We start from the raw sequence: 16,623 nt of genomic DNA, 5'->3' as shown, positions 1-16,623 counted from the left end.
CCGGCCCCCCAACACGGTCAAGTAAATGTAATTTAATTTTTCATCAATATAGAGCCAGAGGGACAATTTTGACAAAGTAGCACCTCAATATTGAATATGTAAGCAGACATAGAGTTGTACATTACTTAAAGGCCTACTGAAATGAATTTTTTTTATTTAAACGGGGATAGCAGATCTATTCTGTGTGTCATACTTGATCATTTCGCGATACTGCCATATTTTTGCTGAAAGGATTTAGTATAGAACAACGACGATAAAGATTGCAACTTTTGGTATCTGATAAAAAAAAGGCTTGCCCCTACCGGAAGTAGCGTGACGTAGTCAGTTGAACATATACGCAAAGTTCCCTATTGTTTACAATGATGGCCGCATGAAGTGAGAGAGATTCGGACCGAGAAATTTCCCCATTAATTTGAGCGAGGATGAAAGATTTGTGGATGAGTAAAGTGCAAGTGAAGGACTAGTGGGGAGTTGAAGCTATTCAGATAGGGAAGATGCTGTGAGAGCCGGGGGTGACCTGATATTCAGCTGGGAATGACTATTACAGTAAATAAACACAAGACATATATATACTCTATTAGCCACAACACAACCAGGCTTATATTTAATATGCCACAAATTAATCCTGCATAAAAACACCTGCGTGTTTGTTATGCTAGCTCCTAGCTCCTATGCTAGCTCCTAGCTCCATAGAACACGCCAATACAATTCAAACACCTGATCAACACACACAATCACTCAGCCCAAAAGACCGTTCACCTAACCCAAGGTTCATACAGCTTATATATTTTTAAAAAGTTACGTACGTGACGCGCACGTACGGTCAAGCTATCAAATGTTTAGCAGCCAAGGCTGCATACTCACGGTACCTGGTATTCAGCTGGGAATGACTAAAACAGTAAATAAACACAAGACATATATTTCCTCTATTAGCCACAACACAACCAGGCTTATATTTAATATGCCACAAATTAATCCTGCATAAAAACACCTGCGTGTTTGTTATGCTAGCTCCTAGCTCCTATGCTAGCTCCTAGCTCCATAGAACACGCCAATACAATTCAAACACCTGATCAACACACACAATCACTCAGCCCAAAAGACCGTTCACCTAACCCAAGGTTCATAAAGCTTATATATTTTAAAAAAGTTACGTACATACGCAAAAAAAAGTTGCGCACATACGGTCAAGCGATCAAATGTTTAGAAGCCAAAGCTGCATACTCACAGTAGCACGTCTGCGTCTTTGTCATCCAAATGAAAGTAATCCTGGTAAGAGTCTGTGTTGTCCCAGTTCTCTACAGGCGTCTGTGTATCGAAGTCAAAAGTCCTCCTGGTTAGAGTCTCTGTTATCCGAGTTCTTCCATCTTGACTGCATCTTTCGGGAATGTAAACAAAGAAGCGCCGGCTGTGTACTGTTGTTGCTGACTACGTTCGAAAAATACGTCCATTTCGCACCGACAACTTTCTTCTTTGCTTGCTCAGCTTCCTTCTCCATAATGCAATGAACATGATTGCAACAGATTCACGAACACAGATGTCCAGAATACTGTGGAATTATGAAATGAAAACAGAGCTTTTTCGTATTGGCTTCAATGTGGAAGGCATACCCGTGTTCCCCGGTCTACGTCACGCGCATACGTCATCCTCAGAGGCGTTTCGAACCGGAAGTTTAGCGGCAAATTTAAAATGTCACTTTATAAGTTAACCCGGCCGTATTGGCATGTGTTATAATGTTAAGATTTCATCATTGATATATAAACTATCAGACTGCGTGGTCGGTAGTAGTGGGTTTCAGTAGGCCTTTAACTGACAATAACATACGAGGGCCTTTTTAAACAAAACTGCAGGGTAAAATAAAATAAAAACCCTGCAGATGTATTAACAGGTCATATGCAAAAAAAAAAACTAAGTCTGGCAAACGCCAACACGGCATGACAACATGGCAAATGTCTTGTCAAACATTTGCAGCTAGTTTTTCAACAGTATTAAATGGTAGCATGTCTTTGGTGATGTATTTAAGCACACTTTCTGTGAGCATACACCATTTTGCGCTGTTTTGTTTGCACTGACCTTGTTTACCAAACGCTTAGTGAATGTGGACTGTCTGCTGATTGTGTTTCAAGTGGGCGTGCAGGTTTGTCGTGTTCGAGTACATTCGGCTACTCCTTGGTGTAGATAGGCTCATCTTTTTCCAAAGGTTTAAACTGTAATATTTCCACATTGCAGCGTTGGCATTTGTTTTTGTGATTATATTGTCCATGTTCGCTATTACATGTGTTGGTCACTGGCTAGCTTGTCGCACTGTGTGACGCTAGTGGGACAGCAGCCCCGTCTTGCCAAACAAAGAGTCCGAGACACTTAATGAAGGACAAGAGAATTCCCCCCCTTCTTTTAATTTCGCTATGGTAAAAACGCGCGCAAATGCTGAAACCGATGAAAAACGTGTCTGTTCTTGAAGCATGCACATGGCGATTTATCGATAGTGGAAAACTTACTGACTTAATTTGCATTTATCCTTGGTTTATTGACTTATCGAATATCGGCCCAGGCCTACAACTAACCACACCCTCACCGCCACAGGTATCTTAGCAATCTCGGGGAAAGCCTGGAAACAGGTTTATACATAATTATTTGTATCAAACAAACTAAATAGCATTATTTAATTTATCCTAACAACAAGATCCATTACCGATTATTAGTGGTGAATGAGGCCAATGACAATACATTTATAATAATACTATTACAATCCCCAACATTTAATCTTGTTTAAATGCCTGAAGCATGTTTATTTAAAAAACAAACAAAAAGTGCCGGGAGTTCCTTTGCCGAGTAGCATTTCTTATAAAGTTAAATACATTTTTAAATAAATAAATATCCATAAAGTTTTGTTTCCCTGAAATTATTTTTTATCCCTACCACACGGACAGGCTGAAATATTATGTATCCTAATAACGTCAACTGTGATTGATTAAATATTGATGGACGTTTTTTAAGACATTGTCATATAGCGACATAAAGTACAAAACATAATGTACAAGGCTAAGAAAGGAAATGTCTACTTACAGAAACTTTTGTGTCTGTGTGCTGAAGAACGCTAATCAGTGGAACTATCTTGGAGTGTTTTTACTCAGCTGTATATAGTCTAGACCAGGGGTGTCAAACTCAAATACAGAGTGGGCCAAAATTTAAAACTGAACAAAGCCGCGGGCCAAGGTTGAACAAATTAACCTTTTAATAGGGACCCAAACAAGTTTTGCATTGAATATTGAACAAGCAAGGCTTATAGAACTTTATAGTGACATGCAAAATCGAGTTATTTGCAGCTTCCTGAGGTAAATATCAACATTAACTTTTTCCACAGGCTACTACATTTGAAAATAAAATAACAATGAATAAACCAACCATTCAGGACTTTAAACTGCTCAGTTTGCAACACACGGATCTAATCTGATGTGTCCAAGCCAGATACCTGGCATCTTTTCTTGGATGCAAGTTCATTAATGTCGAGGCTCAGGCTTTGAGCTGAGGCAACCTTCATTATCGAACGAAGGTGTTCATCAGTCATTATATCTCGTAGTCCACCCAGACCACAGTCTCGGGGGCGTGCCTTGAAGGCACTGCCTTTAACGTTCTCTACGAGCTGTCGTCACGTCCGCTTTTCATCCATTCTAACAACGTGCCGGCCCAGTCACAAGATGTGTGCGGCTTCTGTACGCACACACGTGAATGCAACGCATACTTGATCAACAGCGATACAGGTTACACTGAGGGTGACCGTATAAACAACTTTAACACTGTTAGAAATATGCGCCACACTGTGAATCCACACCAAACAAGAATGACAAACACATTTCGGGAGAACATCCGCACCGTAACACAACAGAAAAAATACCCAGAATCCCATGCAGTACTAACTCTTCCGGGCTGCAATATACACCCCCCCCCCCTCTTCCGTGCGTCGGTTGAGGTGGGCGGGGTTTGGTGGTAGCGGGGGTGTATATTGCAGCCCGAAAGAGTTAGGGCTGCAGGGTGTTCTGGGTATTTGTTCTGTTGTGTTTATGTTGTGCTACGGTGCGGATGTTCTCCCGAAATGTGTTTGTCATTCTTGTTTGGTGTGGGTTCACAGTGTGGGGTATATTTCTAACAGTGTTAAAGTTGTTTATACGTCCACCCTCAGTGTAACCTGTATCGCTGTTGATCAAGTATGCGTTGCATTTGCGTGCAGAAGCCGCACATATTATGTGACTGGGCCAGCACTTGTTGGACTGGATGAAAAGCGGACGTGACGATTTTCGGGAGGGGCACTGAAATTTGAGAGTCTCCCGGGAGGGTTGGCAAGTATGAGAATTAGCGGTGATTGCGGTGTTACCGCGGCACCGCCGCTGTATATAATCGGCGGGCCAGCTCTAGTGTTAATTTGATATCGCCTCAAGGGCCAAGTGAAATTACACGGCGGGCCACTCCTGGCCCGCGGGCCAGAGTTTGACACCCCTGGTCTAGACTGAATCTCTCAAACACGCAAACATGCTTCTACTCTAATGGACTGTTTCCATATCAATGTTACGAGCTAGGAGCTGCTGCTTATGTTTATGAAGTTGTTATGGTATTCTGCTCATATTAACGTTACTAGTAGTTGTGAAAGGTAGAGGACTTAGATGTATGAATTGTATGTGTTCATGCACACACCGGAGTTAATCTCCACACTTTTCTCTCTGTTTGTTTAAGAATGAGGAGCCTGCAAAAGTTTTCAGCTTCTGATTGGCTCTGCCCCTTCCAAGCGTGGTTTGTGTAACCAATCAGATGTTGCTGTGGGCGGGACAATGCCGGAGACACCGGCACGGCTGAAACTGAGCCAAAATAACCAGTTTTAAATAGGCCTGCCGGATTTAAAAAAGGAATTTGTTCTAGGATTGTTACTAGGGCTGACCAATAAAACGATATCGATATATATTGCAATAGACACAATCAATAAGATTGATGATGATGAATATAAAATGCGTTCGATAAAATATTCGATATATATTTATATTTTTTGATCAATAGGTTGGGTATCGAGTATCGAGTATCGATTGGAACCGGGACTAACTTTCCGATTCTCCCGTAATCGTTCAAAAGTTTAAATTTCGATTCCTAGTTTCGATACCCAGTCCGCCGACCGCAAAAAAAGAATAAGTCTGCCGACCGGAAGAAGAAGCCGCTGAACACCAACGAAGAAGCGCCCACCGCCGGAAGTGTTAGCATAGCCGAGCCTATGTAGCCGAGCGAGTCAGTCAAGCATGGATAGCGGCCGTCGGCGGTCGAAAGTGTGGCTTTATATTACTAAAAAAAATGAAATATCGGCGAAATATAACACGTGCGACAGGACTGTTTCGTGCTTAGGAGGGTGCAAGTCGAACATGATGAAGCACCTCCGAGTTCATGAAGTACAAATATATGCATGTCCCTTCTTCGACGCGCTGCGCCGACCGTCCTCCTCCTGCTGTCAGATCTCGCTTTCTCCTATTTATGCCTTCAAGCTTCTTCCACACCCAGCGAACGTGTATTTTCCACAGCTGGAGACACTATCTGTCCAGAACTCTCACGCATCCTGCCTGAGAAGGCGGATTTGGTCATTTTCCTAAACAAGAACTGTCTCTGATTTTATACTGTACCTGCTGCTAATCTGGACTGGGTTTTGCAAGTTGTTTCTTATTGTTTATTTGCTTTTCTGCACCAGGTTAGCCCATCAGTGGGAGCACGGTAACATGTTTAAGTACCTGCAGCATCATACACTTGTGTGTGTAAATGTGTTTTCATGAGGTTTCCTGCAGCATCATACACTTATGTGTAAATGTGTTTTCATGAGGTTTTCAAAAATAAAGCTCTCTTGAGGAAAGTGTACCCCTGTGAAAATGTATTTATAATATTTATATTCAAGTTCATAGATTTGATATTAATATTCTAGTTGAAAACAGCCCTGTGAGGAATTTATAGTAAAGTTCATAAAAAGTTAATAGAATTAAAACTGATGGAGAATGTCAGACTATTTAATTCAGAAAGACTGTATGTAGGTTAGCTAGCTCATTTAAAATATCCAAAACTTTTTTTTGACCCTGCCTCTTAAAAGAATCAGAATCGAGAATAGCCAGGAATCGGAATCGAAACAAAGAATCGGAATCGGAATCGTTCAAATTCAAACGATACCCAACCCTATTGATCAGAAGAAACCAGAAAATATGAAGCAAGAAAAACCAAGCTGTCCAGTTGCGATCAATTGAATGCCCTGAGATGACTGACCTGGATGAATGAGGACCTTATACAGTCATGGCCAAAAATATTGGCACCCCTGCATTTCTGTCAGATAATGCACGACTTCTCCCAGAAAATTGTTGAAATTACAAATGCTTTGGTATTCACATGTTTATTTATTTTGATTGCATTGGAACAACAACAATTTCTGGTGATGGGCTGACTGTCCTCAACTATTTTACCTTCAGCATGCTTTACCAATTCAAAATAAAGTTAAAGTTAAAGTACCACTGATAGTCTCACACACACACTAGGTGTGGTGAAATTACCCTCTGCATTTCACCCATCCACTTGTTCCCCCCCCTGGGAGGTGAGGGGAGCAGTGAGCAGCAGCGTTGGCTGCGTTCGGGAATCATTTTCAAAATACATCCTGACTTCAGATGTTGTCTGTTTACTAAGAGGGCAACATCTCAAGCGTGAGGTCCGTCTGTTGTTTTCCGCCATTGCAAACAGCGCTGCTGCGCATGAGCCATCTTCGGAGGCGCAGCTGATGGTGTGTTTGTAGGAAATGAGCAATGCCGCCTAGAATGCATTAATAAATGACTGTTTTTAGATATATAAATAATTAAACAGTGTTACTAATGGTCCGGAATTTTATCGCAGTTTACCGTTACAGCCCTAATCCATCAACAAATAACAAGTCAAGGGCGGTCACGGCATGTTCTTGCCGTAAATGCTGATAATTTTTTTAGGGCATTCCGGCAAATGACAAGGGCGTTCGGTTGCCGTGGTTACATTCGAGCCCTGTGTCATCTCATCAACAATCACATTCTTTATTTTGACTTTGTGGACTAATTTGGGGTCTTTCTCATCCTTTCTATTATGAAATGCCCAGTTACTGTGTGGAATACGGTTACTGTGGAGTAGTGATTGCAATACATGGACCGGTCAAAAAGGTTGGTTTTAGTAAACCTTTCTTTTGTCTTTTAGTCACAACCTGTCCTGTAACTGAGACTGAAAACAAGATGACAGTTTCAAATCTAGAAAGTTCTAGACACATGTTCTGTTTATCAAAAACATTCATGTAGACGCAAGCAATTATAATATGCAACATCCTTTTTAAAATAAGAACATTGTTTGAAACACAATACAATAGCATGTACTACTAACTACATATGTTGGGGAGCAGACTAATCGGTGTCTCCTTTGGGCTGCTTCTCTGCGTGTAACAGTAAGAACTTCTATTGGACGTTTTTGTGTGAAGGACCGGAGCGTTCAGAGTCAGTCTGCGTAAGACCCATTGTGCAAGGTTAATGCTCGGTTGTCTAGTTTGTAGAGTCATGAGACGGAACGGATTGAAGCACGGCACACCATTTGGCAGCTTTCATATTTTCATGGATAAATGTCCACAGTTTGAATGTTGTTTTAGCATTGAGGCTGGATTCTGTTTCTGAGTGGTGCCGAGTCTGCAGACTGACGGCGCTCTGGTCAGACTGTTCTGCAGGGTTGCTCGCCTACACGGTTGGTCATCCATCCATTTTGGCATGCTTATTTTAATGTGTTTTTCTGATTCGTTTGATGGCGTCTGCGTTTTCTTTTTGGCAGTCTACTTTTCACTAACTTTCTCAGTTCCGCTGGTTGGAAGGCAGGATTGTGTCGATATCTGGTGTGGAGAATTGTTACCAGCGGCAGGGATGCTTGTAACTCAAATTTATTGCTGAAACTCAAAGCATAACAAAAACCAGAGAGACCACTGGTATATCAAAATGTTCATAAGTTGGGGTACTCGTAAATTTAGGTACCACTGTATTTTATGAGTGCTTTATGTACCAACCTTAATGAATCGTCTACTAGACAGTGGGTTCCTCTCCAATAATTTTACTCATGTATATGATTCCCTTCCTAAATGTATCAGTGCAGGATATGGATCCCGATGATTAGCGCCCCAGGGATTCCCTGAGTAGTTCTGGTCACATGCCAGGCCCACTTACCACCCCAAGTGTAATCACATCTGTGGGAAACTGTTTGTACTGAAATGTAATCTGGAAAATCTCTCAGTGAGACGGTAGGATGAATGGCCTTGCATGGACCAGTTCCTGTGTTACAGTCAGACACTCTACAAGCTTCGGTTCTTATTTGTCTAATGGCTTTTCTTTATCGATCTTGCCAAACGTGCATTCATCAACTAGACCTTTATGGCAATTTTGATTGATTGTGGAAGCGCTTTGACGTAAATTCCAGGTTGTGTTTTGTTTTCATTAGACCCATTAAAAGAGTAATGAATGTGTTTGTTTTAGGAACTGCTGGGTATGCTTTGCAACAGACGATGACGACCATACAGCAGAGTGGGTGTGTCCATGCCGCTGCCGTGGTTCCACAAAGTGGGTCCACCAGGCCTGCCTACAGCGCTGGGTGGATGAGAAGCAGCGTGGCAATAGCACTGCACGCGTAGCCTGTCCACAGTGCAATGCAGAATATCTCATAGTCTTTCCAAAACTTGGTAAGTGGCCCCTTAAAAACAATATGGGGGGTGGGGAATGGGTGGGATGCAGGATCTTGTAAGTGATACCAGCATCCTTTTTAATGCAGTATATCTTTTCAGGCAACAATATCATAGAAATTAAATATGGACACAATTAGTCAGTAGTGTTGTCCAGATACCAATATTTAGGAAAATGTATTTCAATACTTTTTAAAATAAAGGAGATCACAAAGAAGTAATTATTGATTTTATTTTAACAGAAAATCCTATGATACATTAAGCATATGTTTCTTATTGCACTGAAAGAACAATTTTAGAACACTGAAATAAAATAGCATTAATTAACATATTGAACGTACTGGACAACTCCTCTTCTCTATGAATTAACATATTGAGTAATTATTTTGTCCAAATTATGAGGGTCAATCGGTAGGAAATGGATGGACGTATTAATAATGTATTTACAACTAAAAAAAGCCCCAAACACATCCCTAAGATGAGAACTGCCTTGCTGGGGAAGGTGAAAGTGATGGAGTGACCAAGTATTGGGGTTATGAAAGATAAAGCAATGCAATCGAATATCCGGGTTGACCAGCAAACGAGTTGCTTCAGCTGCGTCGGTAGGATCCACTACAATCGCTAACAATCAGTTATGTATTCTCAGGTTAATCGAGTGCAGAAACATAGACTGGGTATTGTGCGAGACTTTCAATCGGTCGTGAGACTAGCAATCGCTTGAGGGTTTGTCTTCTCTACATCAAGCAAATTACTCAAATTTCTTCAGTTTATGCGACCGCAGCATCTCTTTTAGTCAGCAAGTGCATATGGCGTACCTCTCTCACTCTGCTACTCACTCAGGCACAACCCTCCCCACTTGACTGACAATATTTTTACCAAATATCTGCATGAAATTAAGTTATTTTAGTTTAGTTTTTTTTACCTTTTAATATTTATTTTGTTTACTGTACATTGTTGCTTTTTTGTTATTTTGATAAACTCACCAAAAATAGCTAATGCTGCATAATTTTGGAAAAAGAAAATCCTGATTAAATAAACCTTCAACTTTGACGTCGGTTGATGCACGAATATTCCACGCTCGACTCAGTTTGTCTAAATATGTATCCAATTTTGAAGGAAGTAACTGAAAAGAAGATGCACAGGTGAATAATTAAGGGTTGTTTATTAAAACGATGGGATTGAAAAGTCATCAGCTAGAATAAAAATGATTCGCCAGAAAAAACCCATTTCTTAAAGAATAAAAAATGGGGCTCGGTTGATTGGCAACACTAAATTGGCCCTTGTGTGAGAATGTGAGTGTGAATGTTGTCTGTCAATCTGTGTTGGCACTGCGATGAAGTGGCCACTTGTCCAGAGTGTACCCTCCCTTCCGCCCGAGTGCAGCTGGGATAAGCAGCCTTTGGGACAAGCGGTAGGAAATGGATGGACGGATGTAATACTGTGGTATGTAGAAAATAACTTTTACCTGACAAAAAAAATAAATATTTTTTTATAATATAACCATAACATAAAATTCTTTCCACAAACCTTTCCACAATTTGTGCCATTTGTAAATGATTTTGGCAAAGATATCTGCTTTAAAGGCCTACTGAAATGATTTTTTAAAAATCTAAACGGGGATAGCAGATCCATTCTATGTGTCATACTTGATCATTTCGCGATATTGCCATATTTTTGCTGAAAGGATTTAGTAGAGAACATCGACGATAAAGTTCGCAACTTTTGGTCGCTGATAATAAAAAGCCTTGCCTTTACCGGAAGTAGTATGACGTCGCAGGTTGAAAGGCTCCTCACATTTCCCCATTGTTTTCAATGCAGCGAGAGCGATTCGGACCGAGAAAGCGACAATTTCCCCATTAATTTGAGCCAGGATGAAAGATTCGTGGATGAGGAACGTTAGAGTGAAGGACTAGAGTGCAGTGCAGGACGTATCTTTTTTCACTCTGACCGTAACTTAGGTACAAGGGCTCATTGGATTCCATACTCTCTCCTTTTTCTATTGTGGATAACGGATTTGTATTTTAAACCACCTCGGAAATGAGAGTCGAGAACGCGAAATGGACATTCACAGTGACTTTTATCTCCACGACAATACATCGGCGAAACACTTTAGCTACGGAGCTAACGTGATAGCATCGGGCTTAACTGCATAAAGAAACAAAATAGATAAGCCCCTGACTGGAAGGATAGACAGAAAATCAACAATACTATTAAATCATGGACCTGTAAATACACGGTTAATGCTTTCCAGCCTGGCGAAGGATAACAATGCTGTTGCTAACAAAGCCATTGAAGCTAACTTAGCAACGGGACCTCACAGAGCTATGCTAAAAACATTAGCTATCCACCAACGCCAGCCAGCCCTCATCTGCTCATCAACACCCGTGCTCACCTGCGTTCCAGCGATCGACGGAGCGACGAAGGACTTCACCCGATCATCCGTGCGGTCGGCGGCTAGCGTCGGATAGCGCGTCTGCAATCCAAGTCAAAGTCCTCCTGCCTGTGTTGCTGGAGCCAGCAGCTAATACACCGATCCCACCTACAACTTTCTTCTTTGCAGTCTTCATTGTTCATTAAACAAATTGCAAAATATTCACCAACAAAGATGTACAGAATACTGTGGAATTTTGAGATGAAAACAGAGCTTTTTGTATTGGATTCAATGGAGTCCGAATACTTCCGTTTCAACGATTGACGTCACGCGCATACGTCATCATACATAGACGTTTTCAACCGGAAGTTTAGCGGGAAATTTAAAGGCCTACTGAAACCCACTACTACCGACCACGCAGTCTGATAGTTTATATATCAATGATGAAATGTTAACATTGCAACACATGCCAATACGGCCGGGTTAACTTATAAAGTGCAATTTTTAAATTTCCCTCTAAACTTCCAGTTGAAAACGTCTATGTATGATGACGTATGCGCATGACGTCAATCGTTGAAACGGAAGTATGCCGACACATTGAATCCAATACAATAAGCTCTGTTTTCATCTCAAAATTCCACAGTATTCTGGACATCTGTGTTGGTGAATCTTTTCCAATTTGTTTAATGAACAATGAAGACTGCAAAGAAGAAAGTTGTAGGTGGGATCGGTGTATTAGCGGCGGGCTACAGCAACACAACCAGGAGGACTTTGAGATGGATAGCAGACGCACTAGCCGCCGACCTTACCTTGACTTCCTCCGTCTCCGGGCCGCCGACCGCATCTGTGATCGGGTGAAGTCCTTTGTCGCGCCGTCGATCGCTGGAACGCAGGTGAGCATGGGTGTTGATGAGCAGATGAGGGCTGGCTGGCGTAGGTGGATAGCTAATGTTTTTAGCATAGCTCTGTGAGGTCCCGTTGCTAAGTTAGCTTCAATGGCGTCGTTAGCAACAGCATTGTTAAGCTTCACCAAGCTGGAAAGCATTAACCGTGTATTTACAGGTCCATGGTTTAATAGTATTGTTGATTTTCTGTCTATCCTTCCAGTCAGGGGTTTATTTATTTTGTTTCTATCCGCAGTTAAGCACGATGCTATCACGTTAGCTCCGTAGCTAAAGTGCTTCACCTATGTATTGTAGTGGAGATAAAAGTCACTGTGAATGTCTATTTCACGTTCTCGACTCTCATTTTCAAGAGGATATACCGTAATTTCCGGACTATAAGCCGCACCTGACTATAAGCCGCACCAGCTAAATTTAGGGGAAAATACAGATTGCTCCATATATAAGCCGCACCCGACTATAAGCCGCAGGCGTTTTGATGTGTAATTACTGTAGTATATAGGGGTTCCTGCTACCACGGAGGGGATTGTCGGGACAGAGATGACTGTTTGGGAACGCAAAGCGTCCCATTTATTAACAATAAATCTTTCAATCATTCAATCAAACTTTCACATCTTTGACATGGCGAACAGCATTCGTGCAGAGTACAAATAATACAATGGTATTACCAGTAGTTAGTCTTTAATCATTGTGTCATCGTCTTCCTCCTGCTGGACCTACTCTATATTTTATGCTGCTGCTGTCATATATACTGTATATACTGTAATATTGTACATGGTCATTGGTTTATATTGTATATATGTTATAGACATAATATAATATATCTGTGTATAAATTATTCTGTATACATATTATGTATATATTCGTATATATGTTAGATTTTTTTTATAGCTTTTTTAGTCTATTTATACCTGCATTGTCCTTTCCATCCTTACACTTTCCATCATTGTAACTGAGCTACTGTGTTGAACAAATTCCCTTGTGGATCATTAAAGTTTGTCTAAGTCTAAGTCTAAGTACTAAAACCACCGAAATCCTCTTCGTCTGTGTCGGAGAAGAACAGGTCCAAAATGCCGTCGTCAGCCACTCTCTCTCCTTTGTTCTCACTCTCAAAACCTTCCTCTTCGTCAGTGGAATCAACGGCTCCGGCCATCTGCTTTTATTACCTCTGAAGGATTTTTTTGTCTTTTTGCATTGAATCAGTTCTTCATGCTGCCGCAGAGGCGCCGCTAGGGATTTTGGGCCCCATGAAAAGAATCTTTACAGGGCCCCCAACACAGCGGCAACATTTTTTATGCTATCTTACATACAATTATGCATTTTAATGGTATTTTTGACTATCATTACCATATTTTTGAAAGAAGAACAGCATCACAGTTGACATGTACAGTAGGGGAAGAACTGAGCACTCTGAATACAATGGAATTCATTTTCAGAGGGGAGATCAACTATTATTGAATAAGAACAGCTTGATAAATGTTTGACTGGATTAATTATTTAACTAATATAGCAGTAAAATGTAAAAATCCAGATTTTTCTTGAGCTAACATGGTGAGAAAAGTGAGCTAGCTTATTATACCACAGACAGGGACAAAGTTAATATGCATAACTTTCCACCACAACTAACAAACCCACCTTTTTTTTTGAAATATTGGGTGACATATTGTCGACCCTTCAACTCCTTCTCCTCTCTTATTTTCTTTTCCTTTCTTTTTTGGCTGCCTGATTTTTGAGGCATAGTGCTGTCTCCTCCGCTTTGCCCGCTGTGGCGCTGTCTGTGACAAATCGCCGGTGCTCTACCTGCAGCTGATCTAGTCGGACTGAACCATTTTACGTAAATAGAGGGGGGGGGGGAGGTGTTGTTGCTTCCAAAACAAATAAAAGTATTGTTACCAGGACATGGAAAATAAAACATGTGTGATTATATGTTAGTTAATAACTTAGTGTCATTATTTTTTCTGTATTATAATTTCATCATCATTAGGGGCCTCTCTGGGCCCCCCTCCATCATGGGCCCCTAGAATCCGTCTCCTTTAGCCCCCCTTTTCGGCGCCCCTGTGCTGCCGTCTCCAACGTCTCACCATTGATTCATTGATGTCAAGGGTACGTGCAGCAGCTCTATTTCCTTCTTTGACAGCCAGATCGATTGCCTTTAACTTAAAAGCAGCATCATATGCACTTCTCCGTTTGTTTTCCATATTGAGGGTGTTTGCATGAACACTTCCTTCGCGCAAACTGTCGCTGACGCTCTCCTACTCTTTGTTTTGCTCTCGTTACCTGGCGCCAGATGTCTGCCTCGGTCTCGCGCATCCTCGGTAGTGCGCGCCCCTGGTTACCGTAAGCCGCAAAAAAAGCCGCACCGTCGTAAAAGCCGCAGGGACCAAAACAAGGGGAAAAAGTAGCGGCTTATAGTCCGGAAATTACGGTAGTATCCGAGGTGGTTTAAAATACAAATCCGTGATCCACAATAGAAAAAGGAGAGAGTGTGGAATCCAATGAGCCAGCTTGTACCTAAGTTACGGTCAGAGCGAAAAAAGATACGTCCTGCACTGCACTCTAGTCCTTCACTCTAACGTTCCTCATCCACAAATCTTTCATACTCGCTCAAATTAATGGGGTAATCGTCGCTTTCTCGGTCCGAATCGCTCTCGCTGCATTGAAAACAATGGGGAAATGTGAGGAGCCTCTCAACCTTTGACGTCACGCTACTTCCGGTACAGGCAAGGCTTTTTTTTTTATCAGCAACCGAAAGTTGCAACTTTATCGTCGATGTTCTCTACTAAATCCTTTCAGCAAAAATATGGCAATATCGCGAAATGATCAAGTATGACACATAGAATGGATCTGCTATCCCCGTTTAAATAACACATTTTCATTTCAGTAGGCCTTTAAAAGCCTACTGAAATTAATTTTTTTTATTTAAACGGGGATAGCAGCATGGGGATGTGTTTCTGTTTAAAGGCCTACTGAAATGAAATTTCATTTTAGTAGGCCTTTAAAGGCCTACTGAAATGATTTTTTAAAATTTAAACGGGGATAGACGATATTGACATAATGTAAGTAAAATGCTGTCTCTGTGAGGAGAATGAAAATTTGTTTGGGAAAATAATGTGTCCGGTAGCGCTCATTTATCCCTGACACACTCAACCGCTCTTTCCTAAACTAGGGCTGCACAATTAATCAAATTTTAATCGTGATCACGATTTTGGCAGCTACGATTAAATGAGGGTGAACCTCTGCGATATTAAAATTTAAAAAAACAGGCTTAGCTGCATATCAAACCAAGCACGTTCACGACCAACAGTCAGTCAACCACCAATAGGTGACCGATAGACGGTGTACTCAGGTGAGCGTGAGTGACAGGTTAAAGGTAGATCATCCAGTAGCTCTGGAAAATATTAGAAAAAAGAAATGCATTATTACATTATGCCCTCCCTTCCCGCAGTTACCCACAGGGTACCAACAGGCACGCTTTTTAACCCGTAACACACCTCGGCGTTCTCTAGGCACTCCCGCTCGTTTCCGGAAACCCGAAAATGCGCGCGCATGAACCAACAACAAACACCACAAGGAGTTGCACGGCAAAGCTGCGTTGGTGTGCACATCCAAACAAATGATCAAGTTGCAGAGACAGGTTAAGCATTAACACGTCCCATTTTTTTCTCAACCACCATTGTTTGCCTGCGCTGCGAAGCTGGTTGTTTAACAGAGCGGGCCTCCCCCCACTGGCGCAAAGCTCTGCCTAACAGCTACAAAAGCTGGGGTGCCCAAAACACAGACGACCGTAACACCAACGAGGTGCAACAAGGGACCCCTTATCCATCCACCTCTCAAAATCACACCAAAATAATGGATGTAATAACGTTTTATTTGGCCAAATACATATGTCCTATATATACATTGAGCAGTACAATGAATGTGTTCCTTTTTATGTTCCTTTCGTGCATAACTTTTTTTTTTTTTTTTGCAGGTGCTTTATGATCGCACTTTGCAATGGCACATTTTATTTTAGTTAGCCCTTTGTCTTTAGTACATTTTAATTTTATTATTGAGGAATTGTTTTGAAATGAAAGTTAAGTTCACATATTGTTTGTTTGAAATAAAAAAGTACAATAAAATATGTTTTAAGCAACAGTAAATAATCATGATTAATAATCAGGATTTCTATATTGGCCATAATTTTGCAGACCAATCCTGACAATTTTGAGACAGACCCATGAAACAGCAACTAAACTACGAAGCTAAAGCTAGCAAGAACAATCCATACCCCCACAACACAGCTCATCTGCTTGTGTTGTTGTGAACGATATCATCGATGTACATACTTGCCAAACCCTCCCGAATTTTCCGGGATACTCCCGAATTTCAGTGCCTCTCCCGAAAATCTCCCGGGACAACCATTCTTCCGAATTTCTCCCAATTTCCAGGCGGACCTGAGTGAAGACAGCCTGTCGTCACGTCCGCTTTTCCTCCTTATAAACAGCGTGCCGGCCCAGTCACGTTATAACATCTACGGCTTTTGAAGCTCAGTGCGCAACTGCACACACAACAAGAAGGAGACTATTATATGCAGTATGTCTCCGTTATCCATAGGTTTATCTATAACCCATAAAGTAGGC

At 41.4% G+C, this 16,623-nt stretch overlaps 1 protein-coding gene across 1 annotated transcript in view; it reads left to right on the top strand.

Moving 5' to 3' along the window:
• Positions 1 to 16,623, top strand: part of marchf5 (membrane-associated ring finger (C3HC4) 5) — a 50,768-nt gene that overhangs the window by 12,219 nt on the left and 21,926 nt on the right. The window contains exon 2 of the mRNA XM_062058745.1: positions 8,529 to 8,731. Within this exon, the coding sequence (XP_061914729.1) occupies positions 8,529 to 8,731 (203 nt within the window). The remainder of the gene's footprint in view (positions 1 to 8,528; positions 8,732 to 16,623) is intronic.

This window comes from Entelurus aequoreus, linkage group LG09 (assembly GCF_033978785.1).
Source record: "Entelurus aequoreus isolate RoL-2023_Sb linkage group LG09, RoL_Eaeq_v1.1, whole genome shotgun sequence".
Classification (NCBI taxonomy): Eukaryota; Metazoa; Chordata; class Actinopteri; order Syngnathiformes; family Syngnathidae; genus Entelurus; species Entelurus aequoreus.
This window is presented reverse-complemented; position numbering and strand designations above follow the sequence as displayed.